Source organism: Capricornis sumatraensis, chromosome 11 (assembly GCF_032405125.1).
Source record: "Capricornis sumatraensis isolate serow.1 chromosome 11, serow.2, whole genome shotgun sequence".
Taxonomy (NCBI): domain Eukaryota; kingdom Metazoa; phylum Chordata; class Mammalia; order Artiodactyla; family Bovidae; genus Capricornis; species Capricornis sumatraensis.
In genome coordinates this window covers 79,175,215-79,194,519 of record NC_091079.1, presented here as the reverse complement: position 1 = coordinate 79,194,519, position 19,305 = coordinate 79,175,215, and the positions used below count along the sequence as shown (strand labels likewise).

The 19,305-nt window shown below is 46.8% G+C and overlaps 1 protein-coding gene across 1 annotated transcript; it reads left to right on the top strand.

Moving 5' to 3' along the window:
- Window positions 1-11,875: 11,875 nt before the first annotated feature.
- Window positions 11,876-18,786, top strand: DCSTAMP (dendrocyte expressed seven transmembrane protein). The gene is made up of 3 exons (XM_068983435.1): window positions 11,876-12,904; window positions 17,297-17,605; window positions 18,592-18,786. Exons 1-3 carry the CDS (start codon window positions 11,876-11,878, stop codon window positions 18,784-18,786), a joined length of 1,533 nt encoding a protein of 510 aa, XP_068839536.1.
- Window positions 18,787-19,305: the final 519 nt, after the last annotated feature.

The following is a 19,305-nucleotide window of genomic DNA, read 5'->3' as shown; positions in this document are numbered from 1 at the left end:
AATGTTAATTTACTCACAAAATTTGCTGAATCCCCATTGCTTATTGATGGACAGCTGTGTTTCCCAAACATCAGATGTTTGTGTATCTTCACTGAACTTGACATGAGTTTTCAATGTCCCAGGTCTACAGTTACTTGTTTTAGATTTTCCTTTGCATTGACCCTGCTCTGGAATGCTTGCATTTTGGCCGGAATGTGTGCGTTTTTAAGATAAAAGTTCTTACAGGTATACTGTGGGTTTCAGTGAATAGGAGAAGAGCACTTTTGTGGAAGGGTTTTGGGCTTTGCTAATTCCTTGCAACTCCACAAGCTGGTTCTCTTGAATTGAAGCTAAATGTCTAAGATGGGAAGTCCCAGCAAGATGGAAACATATGACACAGATTTCTACAGCTGTCTTGGGTCATCAAAACAGAGGCGGCTCCTTCTTGCCTCTTCATCTGTGGATGGGAGTGAGGATGGTGAATGTTTGGTCCCCTCTCTGGGGTAGGGATGGAGGTGGGGAGTATGAGTAATGAAAGAAGAGGAAGGAGGCAAGAGACCATCCAAGTTTTCGTAACTCACTCCCTGGTGTTTGAAAATATCCTATTTTATTATTTTCTAGAATTGATTTCTGCAACATCTCTTCCGAGGAAAACACTAGAAAGAAATAAGTACTTCCTTTGCATCAGTTAACCCCTTTGTTAATATTAAATGACTTAGTCACTTCTGTGGGGAATTAAAGAGGCTGATTCATGGCGATGTGACCCTCCTGTTACTTCTGCTTCCTTTTTCCCTCTTGTTTATCAAGACTCAGAGCCCTTGGGAAGGGCCTTGCTGCACTCAGAGAAGAACCTGAGAGGAACCTGTAAGTACACTTTCAGAATAATCTTGATTTTGAAATTGCTTTTTTTTTTTAAAGAAAAAATGAAGTATTAGAGAATTGGAATAAACAGATGAGACCAGAGGAAACTTGAAGTCCCTGTTTCTATCCCTGACAGTTTACCCATGAACAGAAATAGCAGAAAGAAATCTTTTGTTAACAATGGTCTGAGGGATCCGAATCCCTCATCTTAGGGAGGACAGCAGCTTGAGCATCTTCTAAACAGAACAGCTGCATGGACTTGCGCCACCCCAGGCTTTTGAAGAATTGATCCGTTAGCCAAGGCTCCGGCCGGGAAGGGCTGGCTGCAAAACGGCTGCGAAGCCACACAGACAATGCCGAGCTGGACTGAATTGTTCTGTAGACGCTGCTCGGTTTACCCTGATAGCTTTCATTAATCTTCCCTTTCTTGTGTGAAGGTTGCTTTCAGAGAGGAAGGTGTTTGCTGGCTTTCCCAAGGCAAGAGCGATGAAAACAAAACGATGAGGAGCTCATTCCACCTCTCGGCGCTGCTCGAGCTATTTTGGCAGGCTCAGAGAACAGTGTGTTCCCAACCAATTTATGAAGTTTGCAAGAGTTTGAAAAAAAAGAAAAAGAGAAAGGACAAGAAACACTCCATTCTCCTCATGTCCCCCTCTGGGGGCTCCTGGGCGGCTGCAGAATGCCAGTGCCCAGGGCGGGCTCGGCCGCTCTCCTTTGCCTTCCTTCCTGAGACCATGGTCTAGAGGAGCCTTAGAACTGAGCTTCTCAGCCAGCCTACGTCCCCTCTGCGGTCCCCAGCGAGGTCAGGGGAGCAGGCCAGGCCACAGGTCTGCTGTCTCCCAGCCTCACGCTCTTTTTCTATGCCTCCTCTGCCCTTTCTCCAAATTGCTTCTAGAATGAGATTCCCACCGAGCCCTGAAGTCAGTGAGAGGCCGATGGGTGCAGATCAGGTTTCCGCAGGGGATTAGCAGAACGGGCTGGAGGAGCAGAGAGAGTGCATCAGCAGCAGGCCTGGTGGGCAGGCGCCACTGGAGCTGGTCTCCCTTACTGGAGATCTTGTGATGTCAGGCCAGACGAGTGCTCCCCACGCGGGGAAGGAGGGGAGAAACAGGACAACGCTGAGGTGCTCGTCCTCTGGATCCTTCCCCAAAGAAGGCTGCATTGGTTTCTCTGGCACTCGCAAAAGCAGAGAGCCTGTGCGTTTCTGTCTGCCAGTCCCAGAACGGCACTGGTGACGTGTATGCATCTTCAATACCCTTCCATCCAGAAGGCTCCCAGGGCGGGCCATTTCAGAGGCTCTAATGGTTTTTGTCATAGCTGTTGATTGGGCCTCGTATCTGAAACAATGACGCATACTTTGCACCTCTCAAGTTAATCTGGGCCCAAAAGAGTCACAGGACAACACTGGAATGTTCATCTCCCTGACATCGAACAAAGTGGGTAAACAGAGCTCTGGGGCTAGGGGCGGGGAGCCGGGAGCCCATGCCCTCCATGCCAGGCCTTTTGCTGCGATCCCTGACATTTAACACCCCCTTGGAAAGACCATCGAATCCCCTGTGAATGTACCTCCACGCTAGTGGTTGCTGGCGTGTGCAGGTTGATGGAGGAGCCTGGCTGCTTCTGTTTCCCCTGGCAACGGTTCAGCTCTGCATGGAAGCAGGTAACTGTGGGCTCAGGCTGTGTACACAGACCGCACATTCTGCATGGCTCCCTGCTTGGACCAAGTGCTTCTCATCACTCCCCCTGCTTCTTAACTTGTTCCCTCCTACCTGGTGGCTCAGACAGTAAAGAATCTGCCTATAACCCAGGGAGACCTGGGTTCGATCCCTGAGTTGGGAAGATCCCCTGGAGGAGGGCATGGTAACCCACTCCAGTATTCTTGCCTGGAGAATCCCTGTTGACAGAGAAGCCTGGTCCATAAGGTCGCAGAGTCGAACCCGACTGAGCGACGACTAAGCACAGCAACCCAGCCACACAAAAATGACTTTCATCCCGTGAAAGAGAGATGGGTCCTCAGTGATAGTCTCCTGTGGACTACAGCTGTGGGTTCCTGGCCCCAGGGTATGGTGAAACTGGAGTTTAGGGGTAAAGGCAGGAAAGTGGTCATTATTCTTGGGATATTGCTGTTGGTAAAAGCAAAGGACAGGTTCATGGTCGTGGGGAGATAGACACTGAGTCAGGAGACAAACACTGTTGCTAATGGAGGCATGATACAGGGAACCACAGGTGAAAGAGGTCGGGTGAGACTTTCAGCTCCTGTTGAAGAAGCAATGGAGGCAGGGGATGGGGGGGTGGGGTGTGTGTGGCTCAATCCAGTAGCACAAGAGAAGGGAATAAAATAGAGCTGGAGATCTTTGGGCAGAAATAAATATTCCCAAGGCGTAAAGAAAAACCTTTATGCATGAGACTGGAATCTGGCCTACAGCATGGTTTTGAAAAATGTCTCAGGGGATAAAAAGAGAGAACGGCAATTCAGATGACGGGAGAACAAGCAGGATAAGAGGAGGAGGAAGGCAGAGCAGAGAGAGGAGGAGGAGGTCAGACGCGGATTCCCCAAAGGCCAAGGATTGCAAATTGATGACCAGTGTCCAAAAGCACTGTCAGACTATTTAAAAATAAATTGACCTAACTTTAAAAAAAGATAAAGAAAAACTCAGGAAATGTTACCCAAAGGAAATGAGATTTTTGGCTTCTCTTGAAAAAAATCAGAAAATCTGGCTACACAGGGTCTGTGTATAACCTCGAAGTAAACCTGCTGGGGTGGGGCTGCTGCTCTGGAAACTTCAACTGGGGCATGGACTTCATAACCCCCCAAGACCCATTGCCCCACACTCCTGCCCGCCCCAAGAAGTCTCTATCTCCTGATTTCCTTCACTCTTTATGGTGCCTGTCTGACCCCTGCAGGCATTTGAAAACCTCAGTGCTGCTCAAGCTGCCCTAATGCCCTAACTCAGGGAAAACCCTGACCCTGACCTCCAGCCCAACAGAGAAGGCGGGGCCAACACTGAATGCAGGTCTCATCCTCTGACCCTGGAAGGACAAGTGCCTTGCAGCCTGGACCTCAGACCAGGATGGGCCTGACCCCCGGCTGGAAATCCATCATCATCTCTGGAGCATTCAGCTAGTCTGTGCTGGCAGAGAAGGCAGAGGACACCCAATGTAGATGAGAAGGCAAGGAGAGCGTATGCCCGCGTTGTTGAATACGCATTTCATGATGCATGAGTGATTGGAGTTTTGGGGGTTTGGGGTTTAAGTTCAATCAGACTTAGAAACTACTCTTTGAAGATTGTGTGAAAGAGAATTTGAGAAGCTTGCCTATCCTGAATCCTCAGTACCACTTAAACATAAGATAGAATTCTGTTTCTTCTGCTTATTCACTGGGTGACTTTGGGCAAGTTATTCAGCCTCTGAGCCTGAGTTGTCTCATCAAAACCGTATCAATATAATCATACAGAGCTGCTGTGAAGATTGGGAATAATGTATTTCAGATGCCATGACAGTGGCCAGGCTCTCGGTAACAACCTGATCACTATTAATATTATCTATTATTATTACTATTTTCCTTGTTCCTCCTTTGTAATTATTTATTTAGCAATAGCTGAAGGCAAATTTGGTATGTGGGAAATGTGACACTCTGTTGCTTAGGAACCTGGTAGTGATTTTAGAATGGGCTTCATGAAGAGTCAGAAATGAGATGTTGATGGAATGGGAAATGTGTCACCCTGCGGCAGGAAACTGGGGTCTGCCTCCCACCTCTGCCTCCAGAGTTGGAATGGCCTTGGCAAGCCCAGCAGCCTCTCTGGATTTTCATTTGCTCATCTGTGGAAACCAGCTGGCCAGGTGTTAGTCATCTAGAGCTGTGTTGTTCAGTACACAGACACCAGCCACGTGAGACCATTTAAATTTAAATGAATTAAAACTAAAGTTAGGAATGCAACTTCTCAGTTGCACTAGTTCTAGGTCAAGGGCTCAGTCGTCACGTAGGGCCAGTGCTGACCACGTCCGACAGCTCAGATACGGAACGTCTCAATCATCACTCAAGGTGCTGTCAGGCAGTACTGAATTCTAGAGACTGCGACCCCGTGTCCGGTCCTCAGATCAGCAGCATCAGCACCACCCAAGACTTGTTAGGAGTGTGGAGTCTCAGGTGCCATTCTAGACGTTTGGGATCAAAATCTGCATTTTGACACGACTCCCCCAGCAATAACATACTCAAGTTTAAGAAACTCTGACCTAAAAGATTTCTTCCAGCTCTAAAAATAAAATAAAAAATTCTGGTATCTGCCTGAAAACGTCTTTGAGAAAAAATAAGCAACCAGCTTGTCCAAATCCTGATTCCATTTTTTATTTTTCTAAAAAAAAAGGATTGGGGCCATTGGAAGAAAGATGAACTGAATGACTGTACCTCTGCAGGACCAGAGGATAGAAATGAACAGACGTCTATTAATAAAGGCACCGTGTCAAAAGTCAGTCCTGGGAAGGCGGAGCAGTCCAGCTCCTGCCTGTGAGCCTCCCATCCTTACGGCGTTCAAGCCTTGCCTAAAGAGCTTCAGAGGACAGAGGTTCAATTTTCTGTGGCAGCAAAGAAACAAGAAAAAACAGATTGCATTTACTGGGTACCTTATCTCCAAGGCATCTTAACCTGCTTGTGAAAGCTCCTCTCCTTAAACCTCACCAGGAAGAAGCTCAGGCATGTCTTCTATTCAAGTAGGGAAAATCACCAAGAGAGATTGGTGAAGAAATCAAGGCCACATTCAACAGTGATGGGAAGGGCAGAGTGGAAGACCACTCCTGGGCTCATGGTCCAAAGCTCTCCCCTGTGGCTTGAGACATTAATATAAAATAGGAGGGAAGGCATATGGTCTCTTGCTACAGAAAGTTTTGGTGTCTTTTGGTGACGTGCTGTTTTCAACCCCAAAACAAATGGGAATAATATTAGATCTGTTGCTTGTTAAGAAAACATGTGCCTCTTACAAGACAAAATTGCAGGCATATATCTTATATAATTGTTATTAGATTTTATTGGCAAATGTTAAAATTTTAATGGATCCATAAATCTGTTCCTCACTTGCAGAGAAATCTCTTTATTAAGAACAAACTGTACAAGGATAAAGACAAGAGAAGGGGAAAACAAATCTAAAACATGCATTATTAATTTTTTAGGAAGCAAGCAACAGGGTACCTCATAAAGGATATTAGAAAACATAAAACAGCTGGGATTTGTGATTTGCTGTAGAGAAAAATCTGCTGATTTGAGAAACATGCTTACAGGGACAACTGTGCCGTGCTGTGCATAATCGCTCAGTCGTGTCCGATTCTTTGCCACCCCATGGACTGCAGCCTGCCAGGCTCCTCTGTCCATGGAGATTCTCCAGGCAAGAATACTGAGTGGGTTGCTATACCCTCCTTCAGGAGATCTTCCCGGATGGAACCCAGATCACCTGCATTGCAGGCAGATTCTGTATTGTCTGAGCCACCAGGGAAGCCCAAAGGGTCAACTATTTTGATGCAAAAAAAAAAAAATAGCAGTTAGAAATGGGTTTGTGGTATACAAACAATGTCTTAAAGAGTAACTGACAGGAAGTCTGATGAGTTTCCAGCAGATAGAGTGAACTGAGCACCCTGTCACACAACAGAGCCCAGAGCCGTGGAATCTGGGCATGGTTCAGGGGGACAGCGAGATCTGGCCTGAATCCCGCCTTGCCACCTGCTCTGTGTGGTCGCTGACACATTTCAGCAAGCACTCTGGGCCTCAGCGTCCATTATGTGAAATGCAAAGAACATCTGTCCCCAGAAGCTTCAGAGAGGATGCAGAGAGGCTATTTGTAAAGAGCCCCTAGGACACAAAAGGCAATTAATACCCATTAGTGTACCAATTACTCACATAATGGTTTGAGGTCAAATCCAAAGCCCTAACAAAGAAGGCACTAGGGCCAGGCCTAGGAGGAGAGGCAGTACCTCCCAATGGCACTGGGGCTGGGTGTTGTGTGCGCTCCCCACCTGCTCACTGCTGGCCGATCAAGTCCTCCCACCCAGCAGTGAAGCAGGGCTGACTCACACTGGCAAGGCTGGGGATGGTTCAGGAGCACAGGGGCCATACATGATTTCTGAGGGCCAGAGAGGCGTGGGTATGGAGTCGGTGCACGGGAGCACTCAAAGTGTGTGTGTTAGTCGTTCAGTCGTGTCCAGCTCTTTGTGACCCCATGGACTGCCACCTGCCAGGCTCTTCTGAAGTCCATGGGATTCTCCAGGCAAGAATACTGGAGTGGGTTGTCATTCCCTTCTCCAGGTCATCTTCCCGACCCAGGGATCAAACCCAGGTCTCCTGCATTGCAGATGGATTCTTTACCAGCTGAGCCACCAGGGAAGCATGGGATCACTCAGTTCAGTTCAGTTCAGTTCAGTCGCTCAGTCGGGTCCCTCTTTGAGACCCCATGGACTGCAGCACGCCAGGCCTCCCTGTCCATCACCAGCTCCCAGAGTTTACTCAAACTCATGTCCATTGAGTCGGTGATGCCATCCAACCATCTCATCCTCTGTCGTCCCCTTCTCCTCCCACCTTCAATCTTTCCCACCATAAGGGTCTTTTCAAATGAGTCAGTTCTTCGCATAAGGTGGCCAAAGTATTGGAGTTTCAGCTTCAGCATCAGTCCTCCAGCCTCCAGACTGGCATGAACTGAGCAACCTGAAATGAGGAAATGACTCTTTTTCTGGGTTCAGGCAGAATGGGGTTAATGTAGGGCAGAAATGAGATGGGGAAATAGGCAAGTTAGGAACAAGCCTGTGGAAATTTCTCCAGCAATAATATAGAGGGCTTGCAGCTCTTGGCATGTAATTTGAATGGGAAAGTTCATTGTTGCTGTTGCTGCTGTTAAGTTGCTTCAGTCGTGTCTGACTCTGTGCGACCCCATAGACGGCTGCCCACCAGGCTTCCCCATCCCTGGGATTCTCCAGGCAAGAATACTAGAGTGGGTTGCCATTTCCTTCTGCAATGCATGAAAGTGAAGTAAAAGTGAAGTCACTCAGTCGTGTCCGAATCTTAGAGAGTCCATGGACTGCAGCCTACCAGTGTCCTCCACCGTGGGATTTTCCAGGCAAGAGTACTGGAGTGGGTTGCCATTTTTCACTGCCAGTCTCCAAACCAACCTCCAGTTCTTAAAGGAAGCAAGCTTAGGGGAACTCTGTTCTTTTGCTGGTTACTCTTCTAATGACCATTTACCACCATCCCCTTTCTGCCAGATGGAGTTAGAACACCCTCGTAGGGAGGATCTTGAATCTCCCCTAAGGCCAGTCCTGTATGGTAATGCCCCTTCTTCAACACAATGTCTCTCCGTTTCTCTTCTCTATGCAGAACTTTCCCATTCAGATTATGTGCCAAGAGCTGCAAGTCCTCTATATTATTGCTGGAGAAATTTCCACAGGTTTGTTCCTAACCTGCCTATTTCCCCATCTCACTTCTGCCCTACATTAATCTCGTTCTGCCTGAACCCAGAAAGAAAGTCATATCCTCATTTCAGGTCATGCCCTCCAGCCAATGCCAGGACACTTTTCTCACAACGCGAGTGTAATTCACTGGCTGAAACGATATTAAGCTACTCCATAAATCCAGCCCCACAATATTTGATGTGAGAAGGGATTTATTTGAGAGGGTTTAATAATTGATCAATATCTTCATTAAAATTCCATACATACGGTATAATGCTCATTAGATATTTTCACGTCAATCAAGAGAGCTCAAATTTACTTTATACTGTTCCAAGTGAACCCAAGGCTCTCTGAGCGCATCATGTACCTAAATCTGCATGACTGTCAGGGAGCTAGCAACCCCTTAGCACCTTCATTTTATTATGCCAGATCTGGGAAAAAAGAAAAGATGATTAACTCAGTGACAAATTATTCTCGTTTTCCTTATAAGATTCTCAGGAGAGAGCTGCACTTGGAGGGAGAGAGCTAGGGAGGGAAGGCACAATGTCACAGAAATGACTACATCGGTCTCAGTCCAATGCCACGTTTGAATTTGGATGCCTTCAGTTTGCTTTCTTTTTTGTAAAATTAGAGCACAAGAAAATAGACGATTATCTGAAAGTGGTCTTACTTCAAGCAGTTTGTAGAAACTGCAGCCTGTCCATCAACCTAAGGTTGGTTTCAGTTAATAAGACCCACTGCTCTTATCAGTGAACAATCACTGCCTAACAAAGCAGTGCAGAATTCGGAGCCTGAGAGTAAACAAGCATTTCTTATTATTATTCAAGTACCTGTGATCAGCTGGTGGCTGAGGACTGGCTATGTGATATGTGATACCCTGCTTCACATGGCAGGCAGTGGACTGGCTATTGGCTGAGTTGATGGAACAGACTGGTCATGTGCCTCTTGTCATTCAGCAGTCCAACCTGTATAACAGGCAGAATGACCCCCCACCCCGAGCCCCAACCAAAGATGTTCGTGTCCTAATGCCCAGAACCTGTGGCTGTGTTATCTTTCGTGGCAAGAGAGAGTCTACATGTGTGCTTGAGTTAACGATCTTGAGATGGAGGGATTATCCTGGATTATCTGGGTGGCCCCAGTATAGTGACAGGGGTCCTTACAAGAGGAAGGCAAGAGGATCAGAGTCCTGAGAGAAGATATAAGGATGGAAGCAGAGGTCGGAGAGAAAAGAGGATGAATCATTGCTCTCTCTGAGATGGAGGAGAGTCCATGAGCCAAGGAATATAGGCAGCGTTATAAATTGGAAAAGGCAATGGAATGGATTTTCCCCTGGAAACTCCAGCCTTCTGGACCAGTTTTAGACTTCTGACATTTAGAATTGTATGAGAATAAATATGTGTTGCTATAAGCCATCAAGTCTATGGAAATTTGCAAAAGCAGTAATAGAGGCAAATACACCTGGACTTGTTAACAAGGGCTTCCCTGGTGGCTCAGACAGTGAAGAATCTGCCTGCAATGCAGGAGACCCAGGTTAAGTCCCTGGATTGGGAAGATCCCCTGGAGAAGGGAATGACAACCCATCCACTCCAGTGTTCTTTCCTGGAGAATTCCATGGACAGAGGAGCCTGGTGGCTATAGTCCATGGAATCACAAAGGATCAGACATAACTGAGCAGCGGACACTTTCACACTTTCATAAGCCACTAGCTGCGGAAATTTGCTTTAACAGTAATAGAGGCTAATACGCTTGGACTTGTTAACAAGTTCGTAGCAGGGTTCCAAGAGAGGCAGGAGGGAATCATAAGCTCAGAAGAGACACACGGTCACTTCTGCCACATTCTGCTGGCCAGTGGTGTCACAGGGCCACCCAGAATTCAAGGGCTAGAGAAATAAACCCCACCACCGGATTCTATTTCTCTCACCTCTTGATGGGAGAAGCAGTAAAGTCACCTTGCAAGGAGGTGTTGAAACTGAGCAGTACCCTGCAGGGCCTTCCCAGGAAACAATCCCATGTGCCCCAATTCTTGTTTGTAGAAGAGCTTCACCCTCGTAGGCCTTCTCCAGGTCCAAAGAGCAAATTTAATCAGAAAAGTGAGAAACTACAGAAGCAAAGACAAAACAAATCATGAGTTTAGCCATAAATTCAGGGCCCTTTAGTTCCTCCTCACAGGCTATAGATAATATTCAGCACCACATCCTTGAGTTGTTTTGCAGACATTAAAACCTCCATCAGGTGAAAGAAGTTAATTGCAGGCTGACCACATCAGGTGGACCTCAGACTTGTTGGAACCAGGTTGATGATGCTCATTCCCAGAACGTCACACTCACCACTGAGCAATCAAGAGCTACATGAGCTGATTAGGCACCTGCAAGCCTCTCCCCCATCTTGCCTTTAACAGCCCCTCCCCAAAAGCCATTGGGAGTTGTGGCCTTTTTTTTAAGTCACGTTTTTTATTGAGGTTCAGCAAAGCATCGGACATGACTGAGCAAGTGACAGTTCAGTCGCTCAGTCTTGTCTGACTCTGCGACCCCACAGACTGCAGCATGCCAAGCCTCCCTGTCCATCACCAACTCCCGGAGTTCACCCAAACTCATGTCTGTCACGTCAGTGATGCCATCCAACCATCTCATCCTCTGTCATTCCCTCCTCCTCCTGCCTTCAATCTTTTCCATCATCAGGGTCTTTTCAAATGAGTCAACTCTTCAAATCAGGTGGCCAAAGTACTGGAGTTTCAGCTTCAGCATCAGTCCTTCTAATGAATATTCAGGACTGATTTCCTTTAAGATGGGCTGATTGGATCTCCTTGCAGTCCAAGGGACTCTCAAGAGTCTTCTCCAACTGACTGACTGTTAATTTATAATGTGTTAGTTTCAGGTATATAGCAAAGTGATTAAGTTATATATATATACAAGTTAAGTTATATATATATACAGACATATATATATGTATATACATAATTTAATGGCAACCCACTCCAATATTCTTGCCTGGGAAATCCTATGGACAACAGAGCCTGGCAGGATAGGGTCCTTGGGGTCACAAAGAGACACAACTGAAAACGCACATATATATATATATATATTCTGTTTCAGATTCTTTTCCCTAGGGTATTACAAAGACGTGGAATACAGTTAATTGTGCTATACAGTAAGTCTGTATATGTAATCTATTTTACACATGAAGTGTGTATATGTTAATCATAAACTGTTAATTTATCTCTCCTTCACCCCTCACCCCATGATCCCATTTGGTAACCATGTTTGTCTTCTGTGTCTGTGAGTCTATTTCTGTTTTGTAAATAAGCTCATTTATATCAAGTTTTGGTCTTTTAAACATAAGCTGCCCATTCTCCTGCTCGGCCCCACACTGGGGACCTTGGGATAAACTCTACTTCCCTTCTCCACCATCCGGTGCCAGTAGGTTAGCTTTACTGCGTTCAGGCAAGTGGACCCAATAAGTTCGAAAACAGTGTGGAGACTGAGAAGGGTAAAGAATTATGACCATTCTTTTTGCAATCAATCTATCACCGTGCCCTTTGCAAAGTGACAGAGGACATTTAAAAGCAGCATCTGACCCTGGTTTGTTTTTCATTTCCAGGGACACAGGGAGCATGGGCGTCTGGACCTCAGGCACCGACATCTTCTTAAGCCTTTGGGGGACGTATGTGTCTCCAAGAAGCCCTGGATGGATGGCCTTTACCCAGCACGTGGGCGTTTGCTGTTTTGTCGCTTTCATTTCCGTGGGCCTCCTCTCTGGGGCCTTCTACTGGTTCCTGTCCTCATTCATCATCTTCATCACCTCCTGGGTGGCCACGTGCGTTCTGCTGTGCTGCTCCAAGCACGCACGGTGTTTCATTCTGCTCTTCTTCCTCTCATGCGGCCTGCGTGAAGGCAGGAACGCTTTGATCGCTGCCGGCACAGGGGTGGTCATCTTTGGACACGTGGAAAATATCTTTCACAACTTTAAAGGGCTCCTGGACAGTATGACTTGCAACCTGAGGGCAAAGAGCTTTTCCATCCATTTCCCACTTTTGAAAAAATATATCGAAGCAATTCGGTGGGTGTACGGCCTTGTCACTCACCTGAGTCTATTCGATGATCTTGTGTCTTGGAACCAGACCCTGGAGGTCTCTCTTTTCAGTCCCAGCCAAGCCCTGGAGGCTCAGCTCAACGACACCACGGACAAAGCCCTGGGTGTCTTGTACCAGATGGTGACGGCGACGGAGGTGCTGTGCTCCCTGGGGCGGCAGCTCCTTGCCCTCACGGGGCTGCTGCTGGTGCTGCTTGGCACTGGCCTCTTCATGAAGCGATTCTTGGACCCTTGTGGCTGGAAGTTTGAGAACATCTACCTCACCAGGCAATTTGTTCAGCTGGACGAAAGGGAGAGGCGTGAACAGAGGCCCTGTGTCCTCCCGCTGAATAAGCAGGAAAGGAAGAAGTATGTCGTCATCCCGTCTTTCTGGCTGACTCCTAAAGATAGGAGGAACCTGGGCCTGTTTTTCCTCCCAGTTCTTACCCACCTCTATATCTGGCTGCTATTTGCAGCCATAGATTACCTGCTTTACTCGCTCATTTTCTCCATGAGCAAACATTTCCAAAGCTTGCCAGGGCTCGAGGTGCACTTGAAACTGCACAGACAGGTAGGTGCTCTTAGGCCTATCTCACCTGGTATCCTAGCTGCTTGCTGTCTCTTTGCAAAAGATAGTGAACATCCCAAGGAAGGGCAGTGTTTTATTTCCTTCCTGGATCCCCAGTGCCTGGCATGGAGCCTGGAATGTAGGAAGAGCCCCAAACAAGTTGGTTAAACTGAGTTGAAACCCCAGCGTTACATGATAAAGTTCTGAACATCTTTGATCATGGCATTAGTTTTCTGGGGCAGCCATGTCCCAACAAAAAAGACCATGGTTTTTGTTCATCCCATCTTTCCTCTTTTCCATTTTTTCCCTGTGGCAGTTTATGATTACATGGACATTTCAGGGGGCTTCCCAGGGGGCTTCCCTTGTCACTTCCCAGGTACAGTGGTAAAGAATCCACCTACCAGTGCAGGAGATGCAAGAGACTTGGATTCAGTCCCTGGGTTGGGAAGATTCCCTAAGGGAGGAAATGGCAACCCACTGCAGTATGCTTGGTTGGAATATTTGCCATGGACAGAGGAGCATCGAGGGCTACAGTCCACGGGGTCACAAAGAGTCAGACACGACTGAGCCCATTCTGGACACTTCAGAGGATGTGCACGCTGTCAGATACTTGTCTTACTTGTGTTTAAACCCAGTTGCTGTGGAGCTGAGCTAGGTGGGATGTGCTCTTGTGTGTCTAGTGTATGTGTCTGTGTGCAAGTGCACACACAATGTGTATAGCTGTGTGTGTTTGCACATGCGTGTGTGTAGGAATGTCATGCATGCTGGGTGGTCCCCTGTTGCCGTGCGTCGGACTTTCTTCCCTCTTTATGGAGCTACAGTAGGTTGTGCCTCTGCCGGGGGATATCTCGGAGGGGACAGAAGCGGAGAAGGGGACCTGGAAACCCTCCTCTGAAACCCCACTTCCTCCTGCGGTGTCTAGACTCTCCCTCCATTTCCTCCTGGTCAGCAGGTGCTGCCTGGCCCCTGTCCCTCCCACTCCTGGGCTGCATCTCAGAGTTGATTACTCTGAGCATTCCCTTCCCCTGAAGACTTCAGTTAATTACAAGAACCCCCTGCTGCTAAAGATATCTGGAGCAGAGTGGATAATGGAAGCAGAGTCTCAGATGGAAGCCAAATAATATTTCTCAGGCTGGCTGGATCCTCGGGGGGGGGGGGGGAGGAAGGAGGGGGGGGGCCGCTGGTAAAAGAACCCCTCCTTCCCTCCCCCACAGCCCATCCCCTTCCCGTGGTCCCTTTTTTAACCAGCTCCTCTCTTTCTTTCTCTTTTTGCTCCTCTCTCATCTGTTTCTCTCTTAGCCAAAAGCCATGCCTGGTTTGTGAACTCTCACTGTTTTAGACGGGGGCGGGGTGGGGAGACAGGAGTGGGAGAGGGAAGCGATCTATGCCTTTTGAAAAGGGCCCAGAAACTTCCCAGTGACAGTGTCCTGACAAATACATTTTTGGGTGTTGTTGCGGGGGTCCTGAGGATGCAAAGATGTCTCAAGCGTGAGCCGCTCACGATCTAGCTGGGGGGAGGCCGCCTCGGACACTCACAACAGCAGGGCAGTGGGTGCTGGGACAGCCGTGAGTATGAGACTGCTGTTCCGGCTCCTCTCAGACCCTGCTGCGGAGCCCGGGAGACCGTGCCTCCAGCGGCCGGCTTCCGCGTGACTGGCAGTGCCTCTCTTATTCCTGGATGTCTTTGGAGATTTCTGATCCCTCCGTCGGGGCAGATTTGCAAAGCAGTCAAGCAAGAGGAGAAGGCAACGGCAACCCACTCCAGTACTCTTGCCTGGAAAATCCCATGGACGGAGGAGCCTGGTAGGCTGCAGTCCATGGGGTCGTGAAGAGTCGGACATGACTGAGCGACTTCCCTTTCACTTTTCACTTTCATGCATTGGAGAAGGAAATGGCAACCCACTCCAGTGTTCTCTCCTGGAGAATCCCAGGGACAGGGGAGCCTGGTGGGCTGCCGTCTATGGGGTCGCACAGAGTCGGACACGACTGAAGCGACTGAGCAGCAGCAGCAAGTAAGAGGGGAAACACTGGCTCAAGGTTCCTCCCGCTTTCATATGATTTATTTAAAGAAGGAAGATGGGAGATGATGTGACTAGACCTGGCTGGATGGCTGGGCACTGTAAGAAAAAAGTAGCTACTAGGTCGCTACTTATTGATCACCTACTGTGTGCCCAACACCAGGCTGCATTAACTTTTTAGGACTGTCTGCTACTGAGCGAATCTTTTCGTTTGTGACTCGATGCCGTTCCGGCAAATTGTTTACTTTGGAGAGGCAAACACATTTTAAAACATTGGGATACCATTTAATACATGGCTCTGTATTTTGAGAGTGTCTTCCACACTGCCCTCTATCAAGCCCTTACAAAAGTGTTGACTCAATCCTGATTCCCAACTGCAAAATCCCCGGTTAGATTCCTAAACTAAATAACTTCTTTCCAGACTGGACACCCGCTGCTTTTTTATTGCAGGATTTCTCATCATTGACTCAATCGATGTGTTTGTTTCTTCAGCGGTATTAAAAAGAGTGCATGCCTTTGCTCTGGGGACTGAAAACTCTCTACTTAATCTCAGGCAAACTGTCTTTTTTAAAAAAGAGAAGAGGAGAGACAACAAGAAGGCTTCTCCTGCCTAGCTACAGTGCTGGGGAAATTGCAGATTGGACTTGACATTTGTGTTAAAGTCCCTGGATTGGGCTTTCCAGATTTTTCACTGGTACTAGGGTAAATCCAAGGCGGACGGTGTTCTCTGGGTGTGGTTGGGTTCTTTTCAGAAGTCATTGCCGGCTTTTGGGCCCCAGGGCTCTGGGGCGCTGGGGTGATAATAACTTACTAAGTATTCCAGTCTGTAAGGTTAATGCTCCATCCCCAAGGTGCTTAATTTACACTGGGAGCAGTTTATTCGTGGGCAGGATCTGGTCCGTTAATTCCTGTTTTACCAAATTGGAAAACAGATTCACTGAGAGATGATGTGACTTTCTCAGGTCAGGGAAAAGTAAGAGCTGAATCAGCACACACGTCTCCTGCTGGTGGCTTGTCTGGGTGGCCCAATGTCATCTGCCCTCTAGGTCAGTTTGATGAGGGCAGCTGGTTTATTCTGTTGCCTTCAAGCAGGAAGGAATGCACCCCTCCTAGCATCCAAGAGAGATGAGAAATTGTCCTATTTTGAGACCTCTATAAATAGGATTTTAGAGCCACTTTCAGTAAATATACTCTTTTTAGTATCCTTGCATCAAGAATAATTCCACCCCATCCCCGCCACTTTAAGCTCTAGAAGGGTGACTGAGAACATAATTTAATGCCTACACATCTTTATGACCTTGTGGTCTGCTGACGGGGTATTTGTTAAGATGCAGAGACTATGACTGGGTCTTGATGGGCTCTGCTACAAAAAATCCCTTCCAATTGAGCTAAAGCCATCTTTCATGAATCCCACATCGTCTAAAGTATAGAAACAGGTGTTCCATACGTGGGTTATGCAGTCAAAATTTTTAGAAGAGGACTTTCCTGGTGGTCTGGGCTTCCTTGGCGGCTTAGATGGTGAAGAAACTGCCTGAAGTGCGGGAGACCTGGGTTTGATCCTTGGGTTGGGAAGATCCCCTGGAGAAGGGAACGGCTACCCACTCCAGTATTCTGGCCTGGAGAATTCCATGGACAGAGGAGCCTGGCAGGCTACATAGTCCAAGGGACGCAAAGAGTCAGACAAGACTGAGTGGCTTTCACTTTTTTCTTTTCCCTGGTGGTCTGGTGGTTAAGAATCTGCCTGCCAGTGCAGGGGACATGGGTTTGATTCCTGGTCTGGAAGATCTCACATGCTGCAGAGCAATCAAGCCCATGGGTGTGCCACAGCTACTGAAACCTCAGAGCCCTAAAGCCTGTGCTCTGCAACAAGAGAAGCCACCACGATGAGAAGCCCAGGCGTCGCAACTAGAGGGTAGCCCTGATTTGCCACAACTAGAGAAAGCCAGTGTGCAGCAATAAAAACCCAATGAAGCCAAAAATAAATATATAATTTTAAAATTCTTTCAAACGTTATTAGGAGAAGGATTTGCTGAAGCAAACAAATTCCTCTGCTTTCTTCTCAGAGCCTTCAACAGTCTCGTGGGCATCATTTCTCTCTAAAGAAGAGACAGAGCAAATAAACTTACCTGATATCCTTCTCTCAAGGAAATCTATATTTCCCCAAATCCACTTTGCAAACCACTGCAGTAGCTACAACTAAAACTCCTCCCTTCTTTACTCCAACCGTTGCACATAAAAGGAGTTGGAATAGCTCCTTCCACCAAAGCTCCCTGCATGTTTTAAGATAAATGCTCCCCGCTGCAGAGCAGTATAGAGAAAGACTAGGGCAAGGTATGAAAATGGCATGGATCTTGATGTTTTTATTCTTTCATTTTAGGAACAAGGGACTCAAGACATCATCCATGATTCTTCCTTTAATATATCTCTGTTTGAACCGACCTGCATCCCTAAACCGAAGCTCCTTCTGTCTAAGACGTGGATTCCTCTCAGCATCATTCTTGTGATACTAGTGATGCTGGGACTATTGTCCTCTGTCCTGATGCAACTTAAAATCCTGGTGTCAGCATCCTTCTACCCAAGCGTGCAGGGGGAGCGCATGCAATACCTCCACGCGAAGATACTGAAGAAAAGATCAAAGCAGCCAGTGGGAGAAGTAAAAGGGAAACTGAGTCTGTACTTTACAAAGGTAAAGCTGAAATGAGGGTGTAACCTGTAACTAGGGAAATTTTGAGCTTCAAGGGCAAATGGAACTTCAAAGCACTCTTTCAAGTTTATGTTAAGGCTTATATCCCCAGCAACAGATGGGGAAACCCTGGGGGTGAGGGGGTGAGGATGAGGAACAGACACACATGGCTAAGTCCAGAAGATTCTACAATAATGCTGGTTGTTCCAGAAGATTCTGCAAGAATCCCTCAAAACGCTGATTCCAAGTGAGTTTTTAAGTCTTATCGAAGAGAAGCTACTGGGAATGCCTCCTCTAATGGCTGCTATTATTTTACCAGAGTAAATAAAGAACAGAAGGGAAGTTATCTGCTACAAGTTGGCAAACTCCAAAGGGACTGTTCTTGTAGTCCAGTGGCTAAGCTTCCAATCCAGGGGATCCAAGTTTGATTCCTGGGTAGGGACCTAGATCTTACATGCTGCAACTAAGACCTGGTACAGCCACATAAATAAACATTAAAGTTTTTAAAAAATATATGATGATATTTATATGATATATGTATATTTATACATATGTATGATAACATAATGACTTTCACACATATATAAAATGAACACTTGTCAAAGACTTTATTCAACTTATTAATTAAAAAGGGAAGAGTAAGAAATTCCAACCAATTCAAAGAACAATTTAAATCACACACATATATACAAACCACTGAGGAGACCAAAATTAATTTGCTTAATCGATGCAAAACAGGCTTGTTCCACCAGGGTGGATGGGAGGATGAGTTGTATTCTACTGGGTGAAATTCATTTGCATGCCTATGGACGAGAATTATTTGTATTGTTGCCTTCAGCCATCTACAGCTTACAGAATCAGAAGATATTTCATAGACAATGAAAGACCAAGACAATCCTTAAGTAAGGATAAGCTTTTCTGGCCATTTTCAAAGTCTTTTGAAAATGCTCATTCATCCAACCAAGACATCCAACCTTGTGTCTTTTCAGATTCATTTCTGGCTTCCAGTCTTGGAAGTGATTGGGAAGAAACAAATGGACATTGCCAGTGAAGACAACCCAGAAGAGACCCCACAAAGCTCTTCATCCACCCTGTGCCAGCAGTTCTTCTCAAGTCTACAGATGGCGGCCCTTCCTCATCCCCAGCAAGAGAGAACTGCACAGCAGGATCCTTCAGTGGCCTAAGTTTGCAGGGCCAAGCTACTTTTTTCCATAAAGGGCTCCCAGGTAAATGGTTAAGCTGTCTGTCTCACAGACCAGGCATGTGGTCTGCACTGTGTGTCAGTGTAACAGGACTATAACCCAGGCCCTTCAAGGATGAGTCTCAGCATAGATTAATATTCAAAGAAAAAAATTAGGAAAAATCAAAATCTCTACTATAGACTCACAAGCAACTATCAAGGAGAACATACATGTATGATGCCACTTCTGTCCCTTCTCTGCCCTCCTTAATATCCTTCATGGTTATTTCCTAATCTCACAATTGTCTGTCTGCCTCCCGCACCCTTAGTCAAGAACTCTTTCCAAAACCCGTCTCCAGCAGCTCCCAATTTCTTCCCACCATCTCCTCTCACTTACCCTCTACTTTCCTGGATCTCTTTGGTTTTTCCTCTTTTACCAAATCCTCTAGCCACATTTATTTAGAGAACACATTTATGAACATCATATGAAAGACTGGTTACAATGTTCACCTTGGGCCTCTTT